Source organism: Etheostoma spectabile, chromosome 21 (assembly GCF_008692095.1).
Source record: "Etheostoma spectabile isolate EspeVRDwgs_2016 chromosome 21, UIUC_Espe_1.0, whole genome shotgun sequence".
Classification (NCBI taxonomy): domain Eukaryota; kingdom Metazoa; phylum Chordata; class Actinopteri; order Perciformes; family Percidae; genus Etheostoma; species Etheostoma spectabile.
In genome coordinates this window covers 3,635,001-3,662,073 of record NC_045753.1, presented here as the reverse complement: position 1 = coordinate 3,662,073, position 27,073 = coordinate 3,635,001, and the positions used below count along the sequence as shown (strand labels likewise).

The window sequence follows — 27,073 nt, the reverse complement described above, 5'->3', positions numbered from 1 at the left end:
CCTTCCGATTGGCAGGCAACCGCTCTTACCACTGAGCCACAGCCGCCCCTTACACAACAACAGATGTGTCTTATCGAAAGTGCAACTGAAATTGTATTTTAACTTAAATTACAAACATTAAAGAAAACATTATTAATTTGATATTTAAAACATCTCCAACATTGACAAAATTAAATGAAGAAAAAATAATCTTATGAAATAAATAAGAACACGTGATGTCTGAGGCAGGGCTTGACAGTAATGGTTTCTAGTTGCCCTTGTGCAGGCCTACAACGGGAAACAACGGTTGCCAGTTGACAATATAGAGGCATGAGTGAAAAAAAGTTCAATAAAATTATTTAAATATGGAGCATAGTGCAAGGATAGTGGGATACATAGTATTATTTATCCCAGTATCCTTGCACTATGCTCCATTCATCCAATCATTATAAAATTGCGATCTCGATTCACCCTGTTCTCTCTCCCTTCTCTTCATTGGAGCCTCTATGTTTACAGGCTTGTGGTGATGCGCAATGTGCCATAGATGCCAAAGAAATCTATATTTGGTCCTGCCAATTTGTTTAGTTTTGTCATGGTTAATGTGTGTAATAAACATTACACTTCATGAGAAAAAAATCGTGGCAGAGAATCGTGATATCAATTCTAAGCTAAAACATTGTGATTCATATTTAGCCCCTAATTGTGCATGCCAACCGTGTAGTGTCCTCACAAGTCCATACTGTATGTCGCATGTAAATGACAGCGACAACGTTGTGTATTGTTTAGGGTCCTTGCCACCACGAGACAAATCAGCATTGCAAATTGAAGATGTAGCTCGATTTGAATGGCCTTCTTTTGACCGAAAGTACTGCCAAACAACACTAGTTCTGCTCACGAGTTACATCACTTTCTCACAGCCTACTGCATTGAACGGTCTACCTACGTAAACACCGTCCTGTAATCAACAGTGGCGTCATTACGTCGACCAGCGTAGCGCTCAAAGAGTATAGAAGTAACAGGAGGCTAAACTCAATGGAACGTTGTGTTGCGTTCAGTCCAAGATGGCGGAGCTGCAGCTTAGTCATGGGTGTGTTGCAATGGAGTTTCACCTCTTGTTACTTATAAACTCTTTGACAAGAGCAGAAAGTCAACACAACGTTAGCCTCTTTTTCTCGAGTTTAAAATTCTTGTTACTTCCCTTTGGTAGCCTTGAGTTTGGTGGAAAAATATTCCAAAGTTCGGTGATATCCAAACTCTGTCAAAAAGCCCAAAGTTTGGCCGAACCCGAACCCAAACTCTTGGTTCGGTGCATCCCTAATGTCACTAAAACTCAAAATATACAATCAATCAAAAAACAAATATTCCATAACAGAATATAACCAAATGAGAACATTTCAAGGCAGAACTATGAAGAATAGACTAGTTTACAGGTTATTTAGAAAGAAACACTAGCCTGTCAACATTTTCTGGCTTAAGGGATGAGCCAAGGCAGGTCACCATATTTCCCCCTATGCTGAACACCCTCTCAAGGGGGAGAACTTGTAGCAAAAGTACTTCTTTGCCAGTTTTGAGAGACGCGGGATGAGTCTCTGATGTTCCCTCCACCAGTCAAGGGGGTCCTCCTCACTGTCTAGGTTACCTGATTGTTGGTACGACTGTAGCTCGGAAGATATACTGTAGCTTGTTGTTCTTGGAGAGGACTGAGTCTTTGTGTGGCTCCCTCCTTGCAGTGGGTGCATCCTCAGCAGTCTCACCATGGGGATCATTTGGGCCCATCACCTTGAAGAGTGTAGTAAACCAGATCTGAATAATGAATAGCCCTAATAATCGAAACCTAGTCAACACTCATTTCCAGAGAGAACCTTACACTAATGGATTTCATATAATGTATCATACATTATCATACATTCTGTAGATCTAGCATCAATATAATTACTTACAGCCATGGCTGCAGATGCACCATTTCGGTATTCAGTCTGGCATGAATTGGTGGAACATGGTCCTCACTGACGTAGCTCAGCTTGAACCGTGGATCAAGCGCAGAAGCCATATCAAGCAGTTCAGGTGTCAGAAGGCCATTGTATTTTTCATCCAGACAGCTCAGGATTTTTTTGATGGTGCAGGCTAGGTCTGTCTCATCACCGTTCACTTTCAAGATGGAGGATGTGAAAAGATGGAGGACTGGCTTCACAAAGGAAACGCTGACATACTTCTCACTGGCGAGCGCATCAGTAAATTCTGACAGAGGTCTGAGGGATTTGTTGATGCCTCGGGGACGTCTGTGTCCTGCCAGGTGGGGATGAGGTGTCGGGCTTTTCTGTCATTGGACAAGACCTGAGAAAAGCCCTTGTGGGACTATCGGTCTTCAGTGTAGGCTCTGGATGCTTCAGTTCTCTCTGTGTCTTTGTTTGCTGCTTTTTACATCGCCAGCCGTAAGAGAAACTGATAAGCAGCTTTTTGCAGAGACCCACTGCTCGGTTAATCCGAGGATCTCTCATTGCATACTCTAAGAAAGAACATGAACAAATCATATGTCAAAATTAAGCCACATATTTGATAAACAACCCCAGTCATATTACTCAAGATTTAAGTTAGTTAAATCTTATTTCAGACAACATTAGTAAAACGGTTTCACTAGCAGAAATAACAGTTACCAGGCTACTATTGTTGATATCATTAACATATTCACACACATTTCCACAATAGCTACAATTAATTATCACCAATAGCATAATAGTTCAATTAGTTATGTTATATATATATTTTTGAATTATTATACAATTCTTTTAATTACATTTTTACTCACCTATTGCTAGATGGAGTCTGTGGCCGAAGTACTGGAGCCTGGTCCAATTATTTAGAGAAGCTGCCTTCACCACATTAGCTCCGTTGTCTGTTGGAATGCAGACAAGCTTTTCCTGCAAGCTCCATGAGGCCATCGCCTCTCTCGGGCCCTGGGCTGGCCGACTCTCCTGTGTGATCTTGCGGGAAAAAAGACATTGACCCTGCATTGCAAAATCCTCATCGATGTAATGAACTGTCAAACTCATGTACGGATTCATAGTCCTGACTGACCCCAGATCTATTGTAGTTGCAAAGTTCTTTACATTGGCAAGATCACTCTCTATTTCCCCTCTGCGTTTTCTGTACATCGCAGGTAGTGCCACCTTGGAAAAATAGTTAAACATTTATCCAGAGTGGTGATCAAGACTTTTAAGCCTTCACTTATCACCGTTTTTATTGGGAACATGTCTTTGGTCAAATGAAATGCGATTGCATTTGTTATTTCACTGTGTATTTGGGAGCTGGATGGGTACGCTGCCTGAGTTTTGGCAACACATTTGTTGGCCCTCATTTCGTGGTGCATCGTATTGAACTTTATGTTGTTTTTTTAAGTGGTTAAAGAGGTTTGTTGTGTTGCTTTGTGGCACCAACACAACTTTACGGCACTCTTTGCATATGACCTGTTCTTGTTTTGTGTCACTTGCCTTGAATCCAAAATGCTTCCACACGATGGATGACAATCCGATTCTCGGGACAAGCCCCTCGACCTCGCCCTCTGCTAGCCTGCTGTTAGATTTTTTTTCCCAAGGTTTCTTTGTTAAGATAGTTTAAAGCCTGTAGCAGCTCTTAGATTCGAAAAGAGAGTCTCAACCATGACGTGGAGTTTAACATTTGATTCTCCCACTAAGTTCTCCAGTATGTTGTATGTTCTGACTTGAGCTACAGCCACTTTCACATCCGTGCTTGCTTGCAACATTCTTAGCTTTTGTTTTCTCCTCCTCTAACTTCAGCTCAACTTCTGCCATTAACATTTGTGACTCATGACGTTTCCCATCACTTTCCAGCGTAATAACTTTGGTCTTCTGAACTTGAATCTCTTCTATAGACTTTGCCAGTTCTGCTCGCCCACTAGAAGCCTTGGAGCTTGTGATTGACAACAAAATCTTAGATAAAATCCTGTAGGCACAAACACAGCTGCGTGCCATTCACACCCACCAGCTACCTTTTAAATCATCTTTCCTTGTGCAAAAACTAAGGTGCCACCAAAGGGCACTTCAACGCATTTCAACGTGCCAAGTGCGCAGAATGCTTAGAAATGACACAACATTTAAATGACTATTACAACATAAACTCACCAATAATTCAATCAATGGGGAAAAATTCTCTACTTTCCTTCTTCCTATACCTTCTGATATTTGAAATACAATGACTTCTGGTGGGGTTGAAGTGTTTGACAAACTGAAACAAGGATATTTCAAACATACAAGTATGTAATAATTATTTCACTATTGACATGCAATCTGCCTGAAACACACTCACACAAAGAAACAAACCACATGTTGACCACATGCTCCAAGAAAAAAGCTATGTAGAGTGCAAGACTGCGTGTCTGGCATGTAGTACACATATGAAACAGGCTTGTCCAGAACTTATTTTTCGGCATCAGTACATATCAACAATTGAATACTGCGTAAGTAAGTCTCAAATAATGCCCGTGGGTGTTTTATGGTGTATGACTGCGGCTGAATGTAAACTGAAAAAGAGGAAGCTGTTGTAATTGAAGAAGTCAGGTTGATGATGACAAGGGTACATTTAGTGGGAAAGTTCAGTGCCAGTTACCAGAAGTTAGTGTGCGGTTAAAATGCACGAGTGTAGTGCAGAGATATACTGTAGTCACTGTGAATATACAATCTGACTGTAGGGAAACAATAGTAGTATTGATAATGACTGCAACATTTCAAAGTAGAACTTTAATTATAAGGCATTCTACTTTTGGTTTGATGACTCATTTGCAATTTCTTTGCTCCCAAATTCTGTCTGTGTTTTACAATCACTGCATCTGAAAATTACCTTCCACTTGTAAATCCATTAACGCTCATGTTACCTCCGTTTCAAATTGACCCGTTTTCAGTTAATTATTTACTCACAAAACATGGGCCGTTGAAAAAAATGCTGAAAATGTCAACGTTAAAAATGTCAAAAAACTTTGGAAAAAAACACCAAAAACATTAAAAAAGCAATAATAATAATGTTGGAAAAAATGTCACCAAAACTTTTTTTTTTTTTCATGGTTGACGGGAAGACAACACAAGGGTTCATTTATTATGCTGCTGTTGCAGTTTGTGCTCAGGTCTCCCTTGACAAATAAATGAATTCTAATCATAATGGGACTCTCCTGGTTAAATTAAGGTTAGATAAAAAAATAATTAATCATTTATATATTTATAACGATACATAATTATATAATTCACATAAGCAACTCAGAGATAATTGTAGTGCTGGGACGATTTGTCGACATCATTGATTACATAAATGCATCGACACAAGTAATTTGCGTCGACGCGTCACGTCTACAAATAACATGGCTGCCTCCATGCGCAAGTATGGATTCCTCGCCACAACATGTTGAGAAAAAGGCTCACACGCGGTCTTCTGAAGTGTGGGAGTATTTTACTCTCAATGCCAACAACAACCTGGTAGTTTGTAGTAGGGTTGTCTCAAACGATTATTTTTTAAACGATCAATCTAGCGATTACTTTTTCAATCAGTCGACCATCATTTATAACCAGGTGCTCAACAAGGCGCATGCCTTTCGCCATGTTCGCCCCTCTGTCCCTGAGCACAAGCACGACCCACTCCTCATCAATTTCCCATTCCTGAAGCATGGTCAGAAATGTCTCTCCAGTGTGCTGTCCTGTGTGGGACTGTGACAAGGATTAAACATTCAAGACAAGTTGGACCTTTTTCCAATTTTTATCAATGAAATGAGCAGTCAAGCTCATGAGTGCTTCATTTGAACCTGACCAACAGTCAGTGGTAAAAGAAATGTTGTGTCCTGCATTTTCAACTGACAGCAGTTTCTTTGTTTTGCTTACAACTCCTGTATAAATCTCGTCCATTTTCTTCGTATGGAAAAATGTTCTCTTTTTTTAATGGGTATCTGGGCTATGTCTTGACTATAACCCTTTTAAACCCTGCACCCTCAACAACTGCAAAAGGCAGGATGTCAGTGGCTATCATCTCCATCAGGAGTCTGTCCATTTCTTCACTTCTTGGAGTCCAGTTTCTGGTTTTCTGTAGCACTTGTTTTAGGGTTGGCTGTGTCAGTGATGTAGTTAGAACTTGAGGCTGTGCATCTTTTTGCACCTTCTCGTACACGTCTTTGTGTTTTGATTACGGTGTGCCCACATGTTGGATTTTTTTTTTAATTTGAGACTGGCAGATCCCTGGCTCACAGAGGCTATACAGATGTTGCATGTGACTGTACCTGATGGGCCTTTTGGGACTTTGTCACCACTTGCCATCTGTCAAAATATAAAATAAACAAGCCAGGTGAGACATACAAAATAAAAACAAAATGATTGCTGCTACAACCACAACTATTACTACTACTATTATCATTGACAATAATAAAACAAAATCAATGATGATGATATTATTATTATCATCATTTGTAATTTTAAACAAGACAAAAAGACTCCTAATCTTTTTTTGTGTGAGAAATAGTTAGTCACTATGGCCTTATAAACTACCTTATAATTACAATGTCAACTTGCTTATTCCTTTACCTGCACTCTTTTAATTATATCCATGAAGCTACAAGAAACCATTTTCAATCATCATCGGCTGACTGCCTTCTAAAATCTACTTAGTGATGCACTAAATCAATTATGGGACTCGTTAATGCTGCAGATAAACGACAGTAAGCAACGCACACTTGCACTTTTAAAAGAAAAGCTAACTAGCATGCACAAGCTTGTTTGATACTTTCTCTTTACGTCTAATTGTTCGCTCCTCGCATGCCTATCTTACGTTTTACAATGCAGGGACTGTAACTAAAGATATGCTAGTTGTAAATACAGTAATCATTACTTTATTTAGGCTGAATAGTTCGTTGTGGTTTCCAAGCTCATTAATGTTAACGGGATTCCACTGCTAATGGCATTAGCTAGCTTTGTGGTCAGCTAAAGTATATGATAAGCCATAATTTAGCAATGTATAACAACAGAAAACGTACTTTTTCAAAATAACGGGCAGGGGAGAGATGATACGTCTCATTTTTACAACTGTCACGCTATTAAAGAAATACATCTTCAGTCACATTGTCGATAGTTAAACCAACAGTCAGTCAACTATATTGTAACAACTTTTCCAAGCTCATTAGGTAGCTAATGTTAGCGGTCTTCCACTGATAGCCATGGCATTAGCTAGCTCTGGTTAGCTAAAGTACATGATTAGCCATAATTTAGCAATGGATAACGTCATAAAACATATTTTTTCAAAATAAGGGGCCGGGGAGAGATGATACTTTTCCTTGCTATGCCACGCTATTAAAGAAATACATCTTTAGTCACATTGTCAATAGTTAAACTGAACAGTACCGTAACAACGTACGTAACATAATTACTAGATAGATAATTCCGTTTCACTCTTGGCTTCTATGTAACAGCAGCTAAACTGGACATGGTAGTCACGAATTATAAATGAATTTTTAAAAATATATATATATATACAGTACATATATATAAATGCCGATACCGATAGTTTGGAAAATGCCTAATAATTCAGTCTGGCTCTACCCTAGATAATTGTATACAACGCCAGCCAGGTTTGAACCAGAGTGACACAAATGACTTCCTGCACCCAATTGTCCTGTCAACAAAAGCTGTTAAAGTGCTTGCCATTGTTAGATAAGCTGTATTAAAATTAATTTTGGCTGTCATCTGTTAAACGTTCTAGAGCTGCAAAAGATTAATTAATTAATCCATTAGTTATTACTATTTTGATAATCAATGAATTGGTTTGAGTTTTTTTGTCTTTTTATGAAATCATTTTATAATACCAGCTTCTTAAATGTGAATATTATCTAGTTTCTTCACTCCTCTATGACAAGAACCTGAATATCTTGAAGTTTGGAAAAACATTTTCAGACTTTTTATAGACTAATTAATTGACCATTAACCATTAATTGAGAAAATAATTAACAGATTAATCAACAATGGGAAGTTAGTTGCAGCCCTAAAGCCAGGGTCAACCTTATCTCACTTTGTATCTTAATATGTATCATATTTAAAAAGCTGCCTGTGGATGTCATTTGCCAGCCCTTTACAGTGAGATAGCAGTAGAGCACTGACCAACAGCTACTAACACTAGCAGATAGTAAACAATAGTCAGAATGCCTTCGTTAGACTTTCAGTACATCCCATTAAAATCTTAACCACTGTAATCTTTAGACATTCCAAGCTCAGCAGCAGCGTGTTCCGTCAGTTTGTTAAACTATAAAGTTAGCTAACAACATGTTAGCTCAGCAGCTAAGGGGGACAGTGAGAGCTAGGGACAGGACAACTTTCTTGATATTTGATATCCTGCACTGTAAAAGCCAGTCGAGACTTAAGCTTACCATAGGTGAAAAACTAAAAGTGGTATTTATAAAATGGCGCGTTTGAATGTAATTATGAGAATAATGAAAGAGTAATTTACTGCTGATCTCTCCTACTCCCTGGACAGTGATGCCAAATTGGGCTATCTTACTTTTAATTTTATCGGGCAGATTAAAAAAAGCAACAAAAAGCGTTCTTGGCTGTGATTGGACTACATTTTTGTCAAATCAACAATGTCTGAGCACTGTCCAGAAAGCCACAGAGCAAATTCACTGAGAAATATTGGTGACTCTCTTTGAGAGAAAAGAGAAGTAAAGTCAATATGTTGCAAGATTTGGATAAAAACGTGCCCTAAGATACACCCAATCTGGCAACACTGGTATTAATGGGCCCCTCCCAGCTGCACCAGCATGCTTGTAACATTTTATCATTTTACAGAAAAGTGTAGTATCTATTTCCTGATCTAAAATACTCCCAACCGAGCAAACCGTCAGGAAATATGAGCTGTGAAATGGTCTCATTTGCAGCTGAGAAGAAGAAAGGATTTCCCACAATGTTAAAAGTGCTAGTGTAGGTGAATTAGTACTCTCTTCAAACTTCCAAACTAGTTGTTTTATGTTATCCATATCCTACTGCAGGATGGTCTGTGGTTTTTCCCCGTTACAGTCTTAGTCACTTCCTGTGTGTTCTGCAACATTTTTTATTGGTTTTCATTTACAAGTAAGACAGCAAATCCTCTCGAAATCATAACTGTCTGTCCACTAAGAAGAGGAATTTCTATCCTGTTAGCCACATTCAAGATATCCGGTAGTTTCCAGTTAGAAAGAACACAGATCCATGTATGAAATCGGTAACGTTTTCCATGTTGTAAATGAACTTGGCCTGCAGCAAGGCCGGTCCTCCTGCAGTCTTCCACTCGTCAGCCTCCATTCATACCGTCTGCAGCTTTATGTGTAACAGAGAACAGATGGACAGCCTGCTGCTATTTCTTTTCTCAAACCCTCTACATCAGGGGTCTCAAACTCAATTTACTTGGGGGCCGCTGGAAGTAGAGTCTGGGTTTAGCTGGGCCACATCAAGTATTCCAAAAAAACCCTCTATTTCCTCAAAAAAGGGCGCGGAACTGCCGGTGCTTTAAACCCCTAGATCTGATATGGTTGGTGCATTTCACAACAACAGACATCACATTGTCAAACCTCAGGCATTTGCCACAAAGGGTACTTAGCTAGCTTGACAACGGTTACACCGCTGTCACGAGACTACGGTAGCCCATAAGTTACATGCGCAATGACAAAAAGTTTCAGAACGCGTGGGCCGCACTAACACTTAACTATGATGTCAAGTAGGGGGCCACAAAATATCCTCCCGCGGGCCGCAATTGGCCCCCGGGCCGCAAGTTTGAGACCCATGCTCTACATACACTAGAAAGTATAAGACAGGTCTGTCACCCCCACCACGTTAGAAGGGTATTGATTGACTGTAACTGATTTGATTTCACTGCGGTGGCTGGTACAAGTTAATATAACAGAACTCCACTCCCTACACTGTTCCAATGTCATAAAACTGTACTTTTTATTTACTTTATTAATGATCTTTCTTGGTGCATAATTGTTGATCAACAGTAGTAAACCACATGGTATTAAAGTGTTGCACACGATCCACAAACTGATACATACAGTAATTTACAACAAAAGGAGATGGGACAAACTGTAAGACTTTAAAAGTCGTCTGATAGCTTTACTGGTCACATTACACGACTGAATGGCATTTCTTGAAGTTATTGTGGTTTGCACATCACTCGAGTGATCGGCGACAGGTCACACAGTACAAGACATTTCACAAGGAGGAATCCCAACAAGTCTGTCTGATCTCTAGGTCTGCAACTAACGTTATTTTCATTGTTGATTAGGGCTATACGGATGATTGTTGCTGCTGGCGACACATGCCATGAAGACTGACGGCGCAGATTACAAGAGAGCACGGAGCCGCTACAAAATAGTCTCGGGGAAGGAACTTGTTCTGGTGGAACGTGTGTATGTTCAAAATAGGGCTGCGCGATATTGGAAAAATCTTACATTGCGATATTTTTTTCTCGCCGCGATAAATATTGCGATATGAAAAAAGAAAAAAGTAATTTTGAAAAGAGGACAACATTTAAAATACATCCATACGGAAGCTTTTTACGGAAGGAGCAGGTTGGGGTCACACGCAGACAGAAGCCCACACACACACACACACACACACACACACACACACACACACACACACACACACACACACACACACACACACAGATAGCAGCAGCAAAATCAATCTTTGGTTTTTGCAGTGTGAGTGCCGAACAAATGCACTCATGTCGCAAAGATTGGCGTCTGCCAGTGCCCCCGACCTGCAAGGAGGCGTGGGCCCGTTCATCACTGCTTGCAGCTTTATTTATTATTATTTTTCTTTTTTAGATTATTGTAGGCCTTTATTAGATAGGAGAGGAGGAGAGAGAGAGGGGGGGATGACTTACAGCAATGAGCCGCAGGTTTCCGATTCTGACCCGTGCATTAGCTTTAATTTGAGCTATGGAACTAATCAACAGTGAATAATCAGAGCTTTGGCCGGGCAGTAGTATTACACAAGGTCGTTTGCTGTGTGTGTGTGTGTTTGTGTGTGTGTGTGTGTGTGTGTGTGTGTGATCTCTCTCTCCCTAAACTGAAATGGAAACACTATGCTGCAACATTCTTTCGGTTTCATTAAATACATTACATTGTAAGGATTTCCTGCTATTCTACAGTATTAAGGGGATAGGGTTAGGGTTATAACAGGTTTACTCACTTCTTGAGCGTTGAACAATTAATAAATAACTCCTTAGAATGTTTTTGACTTAAAGGGGCACTCCACGGTTCCACCTAACCCTATCCCTAACCCTGGTTAATGCACTCCACTAACCCTAACCCTAACGCATCAAGGTGAAAACAGTTCTCAGGAAGAACTTTCTAAAGTTATTTCCTCAAGGTTTTCTTGGGTTAGGTTTGATAATGACTTAATTAACTGGAGGTTAGGGGTTTGAAAGAAGAGAATAGGCGTTTATGAGGCAGGGAGAGTCTAATGAAAGCATTATGGTGCATTATGGAAATTGTAGAATCCATTGTATTGTTTTTTGCAATACTAAATTGCTTTAACATTGATTGTTGTGTATTGTAGTCATGATATTTGATATTGCAGGGAATTACTTCCAAATAGGGCTGCACGATATTAGGAAAATATGTGATATGCAATAACATTGTTGAATATTGTGACAACACTATAACGTGCAATAAATGAGATATTAGATTAAGATATTAAGTGTACTCAGTTCTGCATTTCAGCTGCTTTCAGTATTCTGCGAAAATACAACAAATTGCTTGTTGAATTAAAAACTAACATTCTGTTATTGAACAAATTGAACATTGATTTGAATATAAAATGCACTACAAAAAAAAGAATGCACTGTATTTTATATAGCACTTTTCTAGTCTCAACAACTACTCAAAGCGCTTTTACATTGTACAGGACCCATTAACCATTCACACACTGCCGAGGCTGCCGTACAAGGTGCCACCTGCTCATCAGATAAACACTCACACACATTATTTACACTCGCAACTCGCGATTCAAAGTCTTTCCCAAGGACACTTTGACATGGGACCAGGGATCAAACCACCAACCTTCCGATTCTGATTTCTACTGATATTTTCATTCAACTAAAACACAAAATCTCTGTCTTTCGCGATATGTCGCAAATTCATTCCAACTTCTACTACCATTGATTGTGTTAATGCTTCAAGCAATGACTGTTGACTACTTTCACAAACTGATGTAACTCTGTGTTTATGAAGGTGGTAGCAATAGCTCCCTGTGGCTCTGAAAGCATCCTTTTTATAATAACTAGGTGCTATGCAACAATCCCGCTGAGTGATGAGACTCACAAGGGAGGGAAATGCCAGACCCGTAGCTTAGCATTCTCTGCTTTGTTTCAGACTGCCTGTTCTTTTAATGTGAGGTTCTTGTAACCTGTACGCTGTAAATCTCCTCTGGCTGGATTTTTATCTCAAAGCACCTTACTCTTTTTATCTCACCTTTTGTTGAAGTTTCAGCTTTCAGGTTTCGAGTGTAGAGATAACTGCCTGAAAGCCTGTGAAATGGAATAAAGGCCAGCCATTCTACGTTTAGTAGGAGCCACCAGTGAGCAGCTTTTCTCTACTTATCATCACCGTAAAAGTCTGAAATAAAGGTCATTTCTGAAGCCTTTATAAAACGTCTACTTGTCATTTGATTTAATAGCTTTTATTATCCATGCCAGGCTTAAGCCTGGATCATGTGTTAAGTCGGGCACGTGTGTGTGTGTATGTGTGTGTGTGGGTGTGGATATTAGGATTTGGCAAGTTTTCAAATGTATTTCATCAGGGTCTCCCACATGAGGGTTAGTTTTGATGTAACCCTGTCCCACGGTTTAAAATAGATTGGAATGTGTGAATCTATTGTAAGTGGCTTACATATAAGGAGTAGTTTGAAGTAACAGTTCCGCAGAAAGAGATATGAAATGTGTGAGGACAAAAGAAGATAAAAAGCAGTTCTTCTGATGTTCAGGAGTGTTCAGACATTTGTGTGTGTACAACAGGCGGCTCTCTTGTCATGCAAGTTTTGTTCACGTTTTGACTAAAAGCTGCATTTTACCTGAAATCATCGGACTTGTTGTTTGCTGAAATTGCCACCATCATTTCCCGATGATGCAACGATATTGCTTTAGGAAAAACAACAATATACAAAATGATTGTTTAATATCTGTGGACGGGACAGAGTGATTAATCAGAACAATCATCTTAATTTTCTATGTATCCCACCTAGTAGTGATGCACAGATTATAGTCAAATCTGTTCAGCTCATCAAGATGAACATTAGGATTAATAACAGATGAGTTGTGGGCGGGTGAAATAATACATCCTTAATAATGAAAAAATACATTTTAATATTATTAAGCTGCAAAGCTGCTGTCTGTTTCATTTTCATCAGGCGTTGCATCCCCATTTCGAGAGACCGTGTGCACATTTACACACAAGGAACAGCAGGGTAACTTCATTAAATATTAGGGGTGTGACGAGACGCCCACGCCACGAGACGAGACACATCACGAGATTGGGTTCACGAGAACGAGACGAGACGAGATTTAAAAAAAAAAAATTAAAGAAATCATCGATGAAATATATGAATGGAAAATAGTTTTTTTATTCAACTGAAAAATCACAAAATGCAAAACAGTTTAGGTGCATTTTGAAATCAACTATTAATGATGAATGTTATTTAACTTTTTTTTTTTTTTTACTATTTTAATGAATTATATGCAGTATAGGACGTGCAAACACTGCAAAATGTTTTGTATAAACTCTACCAACTGGCTTCTGCCCTGTACAATTGCACACGAGAAATCTAACTCCTTTCCACAAACCGAACATAAAAAAATAAACAGTATAAATAAAATAAATGTGTAAATAACAGAAAAATAACACTTTAAATGCAAACAGTAAGTGTATCAATAACCAAAGTACTGCTCTCTCAAAACTACAAGTGCAAACAGAAACAATTTTTCATTACATCGCCTCACGAGACAACTTTTCACCTCGACGAGAAAAACGAGATCTCGTCACACCCTTATTAAATATATTTCAGAAGCTAAAGGTTTTTGTGATGCTTGATTGCGTGTTGAGAGTTTTGGTCCGACTGCTCTTTGTGGAACGTGGACGGAGTCGGTGGCAGACTTGTGTATTCTGTTGGATGCTGAGTTTCGAGATGGGAGTGGAGATTTGTGTTTTTTTCCATAATCCTGACTTGTTTGTCGCACAGCTCACACACCACTTTGTTTATGTTCTCTGGCTCTCATTTTTTGTTCATAAATAGGAGCATTTGCATTATTCTTGCCAACTAGAGAGTGTGTCTTTCCTGCTGCAGTGATGGCTATTTGGGTGGCGTCAGACATATTGGAGCCTGTTGCTACTTACTTTTGATAAGCTACAATAACTCCTCACTCCTCTTAACCAGCCAGTATTAATAACTGCTTCAGAATCCAAAGGCATTTCTGGCACTTTACCTAGTCTGTTGCACCAGAGCAATGTGTAAAAAAATAATTTGGCCTGAAAAGTTTCTCGGATTTCTTGAATCTCTCGCGAAAACAAACCTAAACTCAATGTTTTGGTGCTTGAAAAGTCTTGGGTTCACTGAAGTAGCGTAAAATATGAATAAAATAGTAAATAAATCTCTAAAATGAAATTTTGTAATATCGCTTCTTGAGTAGCACTGTTACATCACTTGGTCTTTTCTCCTCAGATGGTTATTGCCCATTAAAAAATTTTAAGATAAGTATTGACAGATCTTTGTTATTAAACTGCACATACAGTAACTAAACATACTTGTTTTTCTTGCGATACTACTAGCCTATATTTAAATTTAATTTGGGGCAGAAGGATTTGTGCCCTGAGTCCAAGCTATTCGGGGGGGCAGTAGCTCATTCTGGAGTAGAGCCCGACCGACAATATAGGCCGATATTAGACATTTCACAAAATATCTTTATCGGCATTTACAATGGCCGATAAAACAAAAAATCAGTCATGACAAATAAATGATTTTCATAAATGAATACATGAACAAAATAAAAATGGACGGTCAACTGTGTTCTGAGTGTTGGTGGTGCATGGTTTGTCCACCAGAGGGCGCTCTACAACGTTCCTGTTGGCAAAACTCTGATATTTTTTTTTGTTATAGTGTTTTTGTTCAAAGGACTTTAAGTTTCATATCTTAAGTTTGTATTTTTATACATTTTATTCATCAGAACTTTAATATATTTTGATGTTCCTCTGTTCTGTTATACATAAAATGAATCATTATGATGTTATTTTACTGAGAACTCATAAATAACTAATGTTCGGGAAATCTGTTTATGTTTTGTAATGTGTTTTGAGATTTTTTTGTTTTTTTTCCTAAATATTGGATTTTTAAATAACCAATTCTTTGTATCGGTATCGGCCTAAAAAATCCTTTATCGGTCGGGCTTTGGTCCGGAGGGACTTGGCTTAGTAACCGTTCAAGTCCCTGTGTTGACTGGTAGCTGGAGGGGTGGCAGCTCACGTCCTTGTCACTGCTAAGGTGCCCTTGAGCAGGGCACTGACCCCCCGACCTTTAATGGGCAGCCCTCTCTCTTATGTATAAGGTCCTGTTTGTGTTTGTGTGTTTCGGGCCTGTGTGTAATGTGTAACACCGACAGAGTGTAAACATGTAATTTCCCCTTGCAGCGGATTAATAAAGTATGTCTTCTTATTATGAGACAGTTATGAGACCAGCTTTGCTCTGACCTCAGTTGACCTCTATTTGTTCTTTTTATTGCAGAAAATGAATTGCAGTCTACTCATTGTCATTTTGATGTAGAGCAGGAGGGGCGGCGGATGGGAGGGCTGCAGCTGACCAAATAGCTCACAAATCATAGCAATCAATCAGTCAATTTATGTTATCCTTTTATCCATGGAGACAATCTTCTTTTTTAAGAAAACAGAGAGGTTAATATCTGCTGAGAAAAGTTTAAAAAGTTTCTCCATCGTCTTGTTTGCTTACATGAATATTCCATTTGAAAGGTGAGCCCCCATAGCAGAAACTAATTAAGCCACCAAGATAAGAATGGATGAGAGTGAGGAAAGAAAAACTCTTTGTCTTTGAATGGGTAGTTGTTAAACATGGTATTTGCTCACAGCCTTTCCCCCACTCTGCAGTAGAGATATCTGAATGCTTTTAAATTTGACATTTACTTTTCAGTACTTTGTTCCATGCCGAGTAAAACATGCAAACACCGTCGATGCCATGACTTCTCCGAAATATTTAGCACAAGCAAAAGGAGCATGAGTACGTCCTGTTTGGATTCAGTCTTGTGTTGATAGATCTGACAAATATTTTTCTTGATTAAAAATCAACATTGACTAAAACATTAGAAATGCCCATCCGAGTATCCTAGCACAACGAAACTAGTCTATATCCTCGACGTTCTACTTCCGGGATTGCTCCGGTGTCACAGGGAATTCCGCCAGATGCATGTATTTTCGCCGTAGTCCGTTTTCTTCCGCTTTCGTGGTGTTGGCATTTTAAACTGGTGGATTTCTGAGGACTAAGGTTACCTGCTCCTCAGATCTCTGTAGCTAGCTAGACTATCTGTCCATTATTTAAATGGAGTCAGGTATGTTTGGCAATGGCGATTTCAGAAATCGTTCCTGTAAAGAAGAGTTGTGAAACCACCATTTGTGTTTAAGGCCCATTAGCCAGAACTGGCAAAACCTTTAGCCATCACCTCCTTACAACTGCAACACTTTTACACACACAGACACACACACACACACACACAGCACACCACACACACCACACACACACACACACACACACACACACACACACACACACACACACACACACACTAAGCTGTACACGCTTGCTTCAGCAGATGGGTGTGGTGATAAATGGAAGAGTTGGAGACTAGCAGCAGCTGTGTTTATCTTGTTTCCATCTGTGGATGGGCCGTCAACTGTTTGTCCAGGGGAGCAAGATAACCTGTCTGTCAGGGCTGCATCTCACTAGGATTCATGTTTACTTTACCTTTCTCCTCCAGATGGCCTCTGGATCACTCAGTTATGGTTCCTCTGCAGGAAAACGAATGAATCGTACGGTTTTATACAATGTTGTGGAAATGTTTAACATTTACATATCACCTCACGTTGAGCTCAACATACAGAAGTTTCTCAACCTAATGAACCTATATGACCATGTTTTCAGGTCTCTGCATTAGGGCTGTGCAATATTATATTAATATCGATATTATGATACGATATCGTCTTAGATTTTGAATATCGTAATTTCGTAACATGGCATAAGTTTAGTCTTTTACTGGTTTTAAAGGCTGCATTACAGTAAATTGATGTACTTTTATGAACTCATCAGACTGTTATAGCTGTTATTTGCCTTCACCCCACTTAGACATCATGTCCACATTACTGAGGATTATTTATCTAAAATCTAAGATATTTTGTTAAAGCACCAATTGTCAACCCGAGAATATTGCCACAATATTGATATTGAGTGGGTTTGTGTGTGCAACAGAAGTGGCCTAAATTGATGAAATTACTTAAGTTAGGGCATACGTGTGTTGGCACTTCCCCTGGGCAAATCACAATTATTGAATAAACATTTGTGAGATTCAACCCCTATTTTTGATTTGTCTTCATGGGCATATAACTCAACATTCATATTGTGTGTGCCATGTTATATATATTTTTCTTGAAGAAAAAACAAGATGTAAATAACATGATTGTGCATTACAGTGTGGGTGTTAAACATGCATTATTACAAAAGGAGACCAGGTAAAGATAGGAAAAATGTCTTAGACCTGTGGGGGTTAACTGAGCTACAGGAATCTTACCCAAAGAGAGATACTTCCAGCTTTTGTGTGGTCCAGAGGCAAACTATGTTTGCTACTTTGCCTTGACTTCCATGTCTGTTTCATGGTGCGTAAACTCTGTACTGCAGGTGTCAGTTAATTCACTGTCAGACATTCTCTAGTGCAGCAGAGAGAAGGAGAGAAGTGGTCAAGGAGGAAAAAGAGTCAAGAAAGACGCACATAGCGTCATAATGACGGTTTCACAACCTTTTGCATCCTACTTGAGTTTAGATTAGATAATTCTTTATTCATCCCACAGCGGGGAAAATCCCTTGTTACAGCAGCATTTTCTACAATAAAAGTAAAACAAACAAGTAAATACACAAGAAAAACAGGCAAACAATAGACAATGAGCAGAAGGTAGACTGAAAGTAAAGTGGCGTCAAATAAAGGTATTGTAAAGTTCGGTTGCCTTAGTACAAGAAACAATATTGCGGTGTAAGTAAGTGACGTTAAAATTAAATTGAATATGTAATTAAAGTAATAAAGCAAAAGTAGAGTTTGCAGACCTGGAAGTAGATTATTTTGGTTGGATTTGTCTATGTTCCTGGAGATCTGTCACTGAGATTTCTGCTGTCACTAATTACAATGGAGGTGAATCTAATTTGGTGGTGGTGGTGGTGGTGCTCACAGCATTGAAAAATCACATTTCAAAAAAGCTACAAAGCAACTTCTATTTTCAGAAAGACCTCACAGACCACATTATACGATGTTTAAACATTGTATGTTGTAGATGCCATTTTGCTTCAGTCAATATACCTTGGTAATAGATGCAAAATAATCTGATGATTTTAGTGACAAAAAAACAACACAAATCACGTGTCACATGTAGTCATTCCTGGGCCTAAATCCACTATAAGTTAAAGTTAGATTTTTACGTTTGAGTATGCATTTATGGTATTTCCTCCAGCCTTTGAGTCTGATTTTAGTTTAAAAAAAAACAGTTACATTCCTGGTTAATAAATGATCTAAGGTCAGAGGAATGTTGTGAGGCTGCTGTGGCTCTGACCTTTAAATTGCTACTAATCTTGGAATATATAATATAATAGATTATAATGTTTGCACTGACCGTGTTAGCCACATTTCTGACGCGAAGAACTAGATTTTGCATCATGTTTCCCACCCCCTGACCATCAAGATGGGTAAATATTGTCAAAGTGTTTACAGTTTTCACTTCAAGGAAGACATCTGGTCTGATGAAGCTGTGGTGGTGTGTTTGTGTGGGGTGGTGTTGGAGGTGTGCCCTGTTTAAAGTGTGTGCCTGAGTCTTGATTTCTGCTGGTCAGTGGAAAAGTTTAGATAGCACAGTTTTGGATTGGTTGTAAAGAAATGCATCCCTGTAACTAAGGAGCTCTTCCCCATGTTGCGTGTCTCTGCAGGTAGCCAATCAGACGTTGCACACAGATTCACCTGACCTCCCGAAGTGTTTTCAGCTCTCTGTCCTGTCATGGCTGCCGTGCATCTACCTTTGGGCTGTCTGCCCCATCTACCTCTTCTATCTCAAGAGGAGCAACAGAGACTACATCATGATGTCCATTTTGAACAGAATCAAAACGGTGAGATTGGACTTCATTGTTATGTATTTTATCCCAGTGTACTTCAATAGCGAGGTTAGACTGATACATCTGTTTAATATTTAACTCAGCGCTGTCCACTTGTGTTATGAGTACAGCTGGTTGTTCAGTGCTTCATTGGCTACCACCAAACAAGTTATAGTTGGTTCAGTTAAACTGAACTTGGAATTCTCCTCACTTAACGTTATAATGAAGCTCCCTGCAGCTATTCATGATTTATAGTTCAAAGTGGACAAAACATTGTTTGTTGTCAGTTTGTGGAAACAGCTGTTTGTTTCAGACCTCTGGGTGGGCAGCTGACGGACATTTAGAGACCCGGCATTGCTAGCAGACACACCGTAAACCTTAATGTCCATGGGGAACTGGAGCATGTCATAGCCCTGTAGTCTATGAATGCTGCTGCACATAGTGTTGGTTGTATATCGTTAGTGACTTACGACATCTGTCCCTTGATAATATTTAAATTTAGGAGGACCCATCATGCTGTTTTTTTAGTGGAAGCACATAAACTGGGCTAACTAGCTAGCTGGCCCATTTGGCTTGCTTACTGTTAGCCCACCGCAGATATAAATGGGATAAAATAATGCTATCATACTGCTCTTCTAGACCAGTGATTCCCAAAGTGGGGGTCGGGACCCACAGGGGGGTCGCGAGCCAGAGAGGGGGGGTCGCAAGTGGATTTCCAGAAATAAAATAAAAATTTAAAAACGATTAGAAATAGCATATGTTAGCCATGATTTCAACACAAGATTAAACTGTTGTGTTATTCTGTGTTATTTTGTGTTGTCAATATGCTCGTGCTTGGATACGCGCGGTTGCGCGCAATGTTTATATAAGTTTATAATGGGGGGGGTCGCAAGTCACTTGCACCGTTATTTTGGGGGTCGTGGGCTGAAAGTTTTGGGAACCCCTGTTCTAGACTTTCCAAATTTTGTTAGACCAAATGGATAAAATTCTGGTATTATAAGGAGTCTTTTATGGAGGTTTGTGACATTCAGAAAAAGCTATTCACTGTTTCATAGCTCCTCATTTCTTTTTTTTCTTTTTTCTTAGCATTTTTTAACAACAAATAAACAAATGCGTATAAAAAATGAAAGTGAACATAAAATGACAAATACACAAAAAAGTAATAATGATAATAATTCACAATTTATAGCTTCCAGTTCCATGGTTAGTAGGTAAAATAATCATGAGTAAGTAAATCTTTTTCAGGAGAACGTGATGTCATGTTTCTCCACTTTGACACCGCAGGAGAGAAAGAGAGAAAAACAAGAAAAAGAAATGAAAGGAACTTTGTTTATGTTACACATTTAGTCCATTTCTCACACATTTCTTTAAATAAAGATATTTGATTTCTAATCAATTCAATTCATTTTTATTTATTGTATCAAATTATAACAAAGGTTATCTCAAGACACAGTAAATCTAGACCACATTCTATAATTTACAAAGACCCAACAGTTCTAGTAATTCCCCCAAGAGCGAGCAATTAGTGCGACAGGGGCGAGGAAAAACTCCCTTTTAGGGAGAAACCTCGGAAGGACCCAGGCTCTTGGTAGGCGGAGTCTAAAGGCCGGCTGGGGGGGGGTGATGAATAGTAATAAGAGTCACAATAAAGATAATGGAACAGTGACTAGAAATGGTAGTTGTAGTTCATGTCACAGCAGGGCACTGCAGGTTGTTACAGACTACCATAGTCCTGATGGTAGTCTTCTAGGGGTGGCAGTAGCTCAGTCCGTAGGGAGTTGGATTGGGAACTGGAGGGTCACTGGTTCAAGTCCCCCTGTGGACCAAAAGTACGTAGCGTGGATTGGTGGCTGGAGAGATGCCACTTCACCTCCTGGGCACTGCCAGGTGCTGTTGAGCAAGGCACCGTACCCCCCCCACCCGCCCAGGGCGCTGGTTTGGCTGGTGGCCCACTCACTCTGACATCTCTCCATTAGTGCATGTATAGATCCTGAGCGTGTGTGTGTGTGTAGTTAAGGACTGTGTGTAAACTAACAAAGTGTGGACACAGAGTGTAAATTGTAATTTCCCCATAGGGGATCAATAAACAGATTTAAATTCATTTCATACATTTCCATCACCAAATCTTTCCATTCATACTTAGTTACCTTTTTTTTCAAGCCGTTTCTTGTTATTTGAACCCCCCCCCCCAGAAGCAGACACCGCAGGTCCCTATCTATAGAGGTTTTCTAGTGATTGTATAAAAGAAAATGAAGGCTAATGAACCAAACACTACGCAATCTAACACGTTTCAGCAGCGACGCAAACCGGAATTGGGGCGAATTTACCAACATTGGCAGCCCAGATGACATTGTTTACTGCCGTTAGCCTGGTAGCTACTATAGTTAGCAGTGGTTCACTAAACACATATAGCAGTACTTTCTACGGTAAAAAATTGCAGATAAAGGATTTGAAACCAAATACTGCGTAAACAGAACATGTTTCAGGAGTAATTTGAAAGTAATTTGAAAGCACTAGCTGCCAAGATAAGCTATTTTACTGCCGTTAGCTTGTAGCTAGTTGTCACATGCAACAATGTTAACCAACTTTTTGACTTTTCCCTTTAACTTTATTGTTTTATATATGTTTTTTGTGCACTTTAACATGAACATACCACAGCATTCAACACAATCCAGTGCAGCTCTAAAGACTCTACCGTCACTCAGTTAGTGAGAATGGAGTGACATTTTATTCAGATACCAGACCCCTTTTAAAATGGCCCTGCCAGTTTTCCCTCGCCAATATGTAGCCTAACTTTGGAGCGTAATTAACACCCTTTCCGACAAGCTAGCATGGCATAGTTGTTACCAATGAAATCCTTGAGTCTTAATGTCATATGAAACAGACAGAGATCGATTTTAGATTTTTCTTAATCGAATCTGATCATTCAAATGAAAATTGATTTGAAATGGAACATAGATTTTTCAAACCTAGCCGTAGTTACTAGCCAGTTAAACATCCTTCTTGTAAATATAGTATTTAATGTCTCTTTTAATATATATATATTTTTTTACTTTTGTCCTTTCTCACTCTGTCTGCTCTCAGGCGCTTGGCTTGTTGTTATCGATTGTGTGTTGGACCGATCTCTTCTACACATTCCACGAGCTGCGGCAGGAGCACAGCCAGCCACCCATCTACCTAATCACCCCGCTGGTGCTCGGCATGACAATGGTGAGGATACGTTCACCCCATTGCACAAGATTTGAACTCGTGAGAAGAAGCTTTGAGATTTTGTAAGAGGATGTGTGGTTCTATTTTTATAATCTTATCTCAATAGTCTTTTGTTCAAACACGTTGTTTAGAATTAACATGTTGAACATTTCATGCTTTAAAAATCCTTTTTGAATTTGTTGTGGCTTGGAAGCTACATTGGTACAACCAAACAAGTATACAAAAATATTTTTACATATACAAATGCAGTCAAATGCAGAGCACACATTACAAAGATGGTATCTGAGTACACAGTATGATAACTGATAGCCTCACCAAGCCTGCACTGTGAAAGTTATTCAGACCCTTTTATTCAGGTGTGCGTTGATTCATTGTTAAGAAACTCTGAATATAGTATTACATTTTTATCATATAGTATATAATAAAAAAACTAAATTATGTTATATGAAGCCTACTTGCATATACATTTAAATGGAATGTGTATTCAAGCCACTACAAATGCAAATTAGCTGTTGAGCTAAGCCAGGGCTGCATCTAATGATTATTTGGTCATAAATTATTATTACCTATTGCTTATTTTTTCAATTAATTTTTTGGTCTATTGCTAGTCATGAATGGGTCACTATAGCTATCCAACTAAAGCTCACAGTGTATTTTAACTGGATTTATTTTTATTTATTTTATAAATTTATTTGACAGGGACAGTGTACAATAATTAACATTGTTGTAAATGCACCAGAATTAGCCAAATGGCTATTTTTCATCCGTTGTCCCTGGACAGATCTTAAAATTGTCTGCCTTTTTTATCTGTATCTATAGCTGGCAGACTTCTATTTTGAAATGTACAATCTCACCCACGTTGCACTGTTACAGTTTTAAAAAAAGGTGTTTTCCTCTGCAGTGGTTTCAGTCACAGCTGCTTAAATTATTATTTTATTCAAAACTAAAAAGGATTCTTGACTTTTTAAAGCAAATACAAGTTGTTCAGCTAGTAAGAAGCCCCCAGTCACATGCATTCATTCTCTGAGCATCTCCTCCATTTCATTTGTACATTTCAAATGCATAAGCGTACAAAATAAAAGTATTCATTTACGTCACATCCACAAATTGGCCACATTTATTATGCAGTCTGAGTTTACTCAGCTCTGTCACTTTTCAGATGTGAACACACTGCATATAGTACTAAATACCAGCTTAGAATCAGTATGTAGTATGTATTTGTGACACACCGTTTATCAGAAATGCCAATGTTTTTTTGATCAACCTTTGTATTGGCAGCATTTCAGTAGCAAGGCTGAAAGCATTCAGTCGGGTTAAAAAACAAAAACAACAAAATAACCTTGTCTAACCCCGCGGATGGTGACGGAGTCAGCATGAAAGACTGGCCCAGTCAGACTGTGGTTTACCTTACATGCCCTCAGGGATTCTGTCCTGGCTAATCTAACTTAGTCTCTCCCTAATTGCTCACGCATTCCCTTTTCCTCTCTCTGTGCAATATCCCACTCCCTCCTCTCTCAGCTGTTGGCCACGTTTCTGATCCAGTATGAGAGGTTACACGGGGTTCAGTCCTCAGGGGTCCTCTTCATCTTCTGGTTCCTGTCTGTGCTGTGTGCCATCGTGCCTTTCCGCTCCAAGATCCTACAGGCCTCCAGCCAGGTGAGAATGCCCTTTACATGTCATCATCTTCTCTGCCTGGGGCCCTTTTATCTTTCACCATATCTCTTGGATTTTTACCCCCAATTCTCTTGTCTCCTAACCTATATATCTCTCCTACATGTACTACTACATGTCATCTTTGCTCTTGTTCTTCTTTCCTCCTCTGCCTCTTATCCTCCTCAGTGTCCTCTTGCATTTAAGACTACTTCATCAGTCAGCTCAGTTTTACCCCTCTTGTTGTCTCGGGAGTTGATTTGGAACGTACAGTGAGTGGATGTTTTGAAGAGGTCGCCCCAGGGCATCACTAAGCGGAGGGGGAATAGTTGACCTGTTGCTCTTGCACACTCATCTCACCTCTAGTGCACCACAGCTTACCAACCGCAGCACACGGCAAACAAACCCTAAGGCGACAAGACAAGACTTGGGTACACAAGGAAGAAAATGTAAAATATGTATCAGAAGCAGTCACCTACTGTAAAACAAACTGATCATAACATGTCCATGGGGATTGAAACAAAGTTGATGAATACCACTGACTCAAGTGATTACTTGGCTAGGGAATCTACTGGAATTACAACACTTTTAATTAGTGACTTATTACACATTTCTACTACAAAGGGTGTGGTTTTCAAGCAAAGAAAGCTGTGGTTTTACAGCCACACAACCAGAGGGTTGAGGTATTTCTAAAATTTCAAAATCAAAATTTTAAATCTGCTGAAGTATTGTGTTTCAGGTCTTGTGTTTTCAGGCCTTTTAAACAGGTCCTTATTTGTATGGTATGTAACGCTACCCCTAACGCTCTTTGAAATGCTCCCACAGAGCTTTAAAACATCTTATTTACTTGTTCCGTGGTGTTGTAGTTCTTTCTCTTGCTAGCCCAAATATAATTTGCTGTCACTAATGAGACCAACATGCAACTTATTTTCCAGCCAGTCTGCTCTTGTTGTTTTTGGCGCAAGTCTCTTTCGGGTTGTACCACAGACATGACATGGATTTTGTTCTTCAGCTATGGGGAAGTGCAAGTTCAGTGATACTTGGTTTGAAAATAACAAATTTAGGGCTTGTTAAAGCCAGTTGCTAACAATGCATTTATACTCATAACTTATGCAAGAAAGTAATTAAACTGGGTCGGGTGTCGGGTAGCTGGAGTCTCATGCAAAACATGAGAAACATCTAACTGTTGTGAAGGGTCTTCAGCAAATGAGCCAGTTCAGAGCCAACACTAGAGTGGGGGTGCTCTGGGTCCTCCACACGGTGACTACTAGACACCAGTCCTAAAATGCAAATGAGGAAATCTGGGAATTGTTTCAGACGATGTTTCCGGACTCTGACATCTGTGCTTTTTTAAAATTTTTGATATAGCTATATAGGTCTTAAATTTCATTTATAATGTTCTAAAGTTGTATTAAATTTGACTTTGTGAAATCTACGTTTTGCACCATTATTTGTTACATCTTGACTTGAAATTTTTGTTGGATCTCTGCTGCTGCTAATTAGCTTACTTGATTGTCTGTATTGTGAAAATGTTAGTTCTTTACTCCGATTGTTTTCTTTGGCTCATACTCAAGATTCTGTGTGGAGGATAATCTCATTCATTGCTAAGCCACCATGAATTGTTATTGTGGCATTAACATAGCAAAGCATGTATAAAAGATATGTATTAGACCAGACTAATGAAAAAATGCAAGTCATGATGATCATCATGAAGCTACAAGTTACATATGCTGTCAGTGAGTGGGTGGGACTTCTTTTGTATAAGCACAAAAGGTGTGTACAACTGTCACAGATTAGTTGCTGTTTTGTTCCTTTTGTGGAAACATCTGATTGAGATGTTTGGGAAGTGGCTTCACCTTTATGTGTGTTGGGAGTATTGTGTGTGAGAAATATGAAGAATGGTGTGAAGTTAAACTTTTGGTACATTAGCACGCATGAATCATCTCGACAACAGCTCGATTATTGTAAATGCACAGAATGAGGAAATCTAGTTTACATCTAGTCTTTACACAGTAACCTGATTCCACCAACACTTTCTGGCAATTCCTTTAATAAAGTGTGAATTCAATACTTGAAAAAGGAGGGAACCCACATGTAGGTTACAGACTCCAGTTGATGATTTATAAAGAAGGTTTATTGTCCATTAGCAGAGAATGAGGATAAAAGTAAGGAGGGGGATCTGGCTGGTGGGAGCTGGTGACTGGCAAATAATGCAGAGTAATGGATATTGTTGTTTGTGAGCGTGGCAAAGCAGCAGATGAGCAGGCAGAGATCCTGTGGCACAGAGAAACATGTCAAAGGTAAATCAAAGCAAAATTTAAAAATAATCTGGAATGCATAATTAAAGAACACAAGACTACCACTGTAGCAGAATCAACGACGCAGCACCAAATGTGTGAAGAGCCAGGGTAAAAATAAGGCAAGGTTGATAAAGTGATGGGACGCAAGTGAGCAGACTGGGAGAGGTGATGAGCCGGTTGATGGCAGGCGCGACGGTTAACAGGGATCTAGGAGCCAGGAAAATGGGTGGCAGGACAGGAACGACACACACAAACACACACACGGAATAATACTGAGGCTCGGCAGTGATGAAATATGACGTAAGTATCGCTGTATCACAGTTCGGCTGCTGTTTTTTGACATATAGAAACGACGGAACAATATATACTGTACAATAGACATTTTTATATCGTTTTGACATTACATATCGTCATATTGCCCAGTCATAACCTGCATGTTAGTGTTGTTATTGTGAGCATGTAAACATACTGACTGAGCTGCTTGCATGGCTGTCAGCTCTGAAAAACAGATGAATGATA

General features: G+C 39.2%; 1 protein-coding gene across 1 annotated transcript in view; it reads left to right on the top strand.

The window, feature by feature from the left end:
• abcc3 (ATP-binding cassette, sub-family C (CFTR/MRP), member 3) overlaps positions 1-27,073 on the top strand; it is a 63,686-nt gene that overhangs the window by 2,336 nt on the left and 34,277 nt on the right. Inside the window, 3 exon segments of the mRNA XM_032502320.1 lie at positions 19,233-19,409; positions 22,479-22,604; positions 24,123-24,260. Of these exon segments, the coding sequence (XP_032358211.1) occupies positions 19,233-19,409; positions 22,479-22,604; positions 24,123-24,260 (441 nt within the window).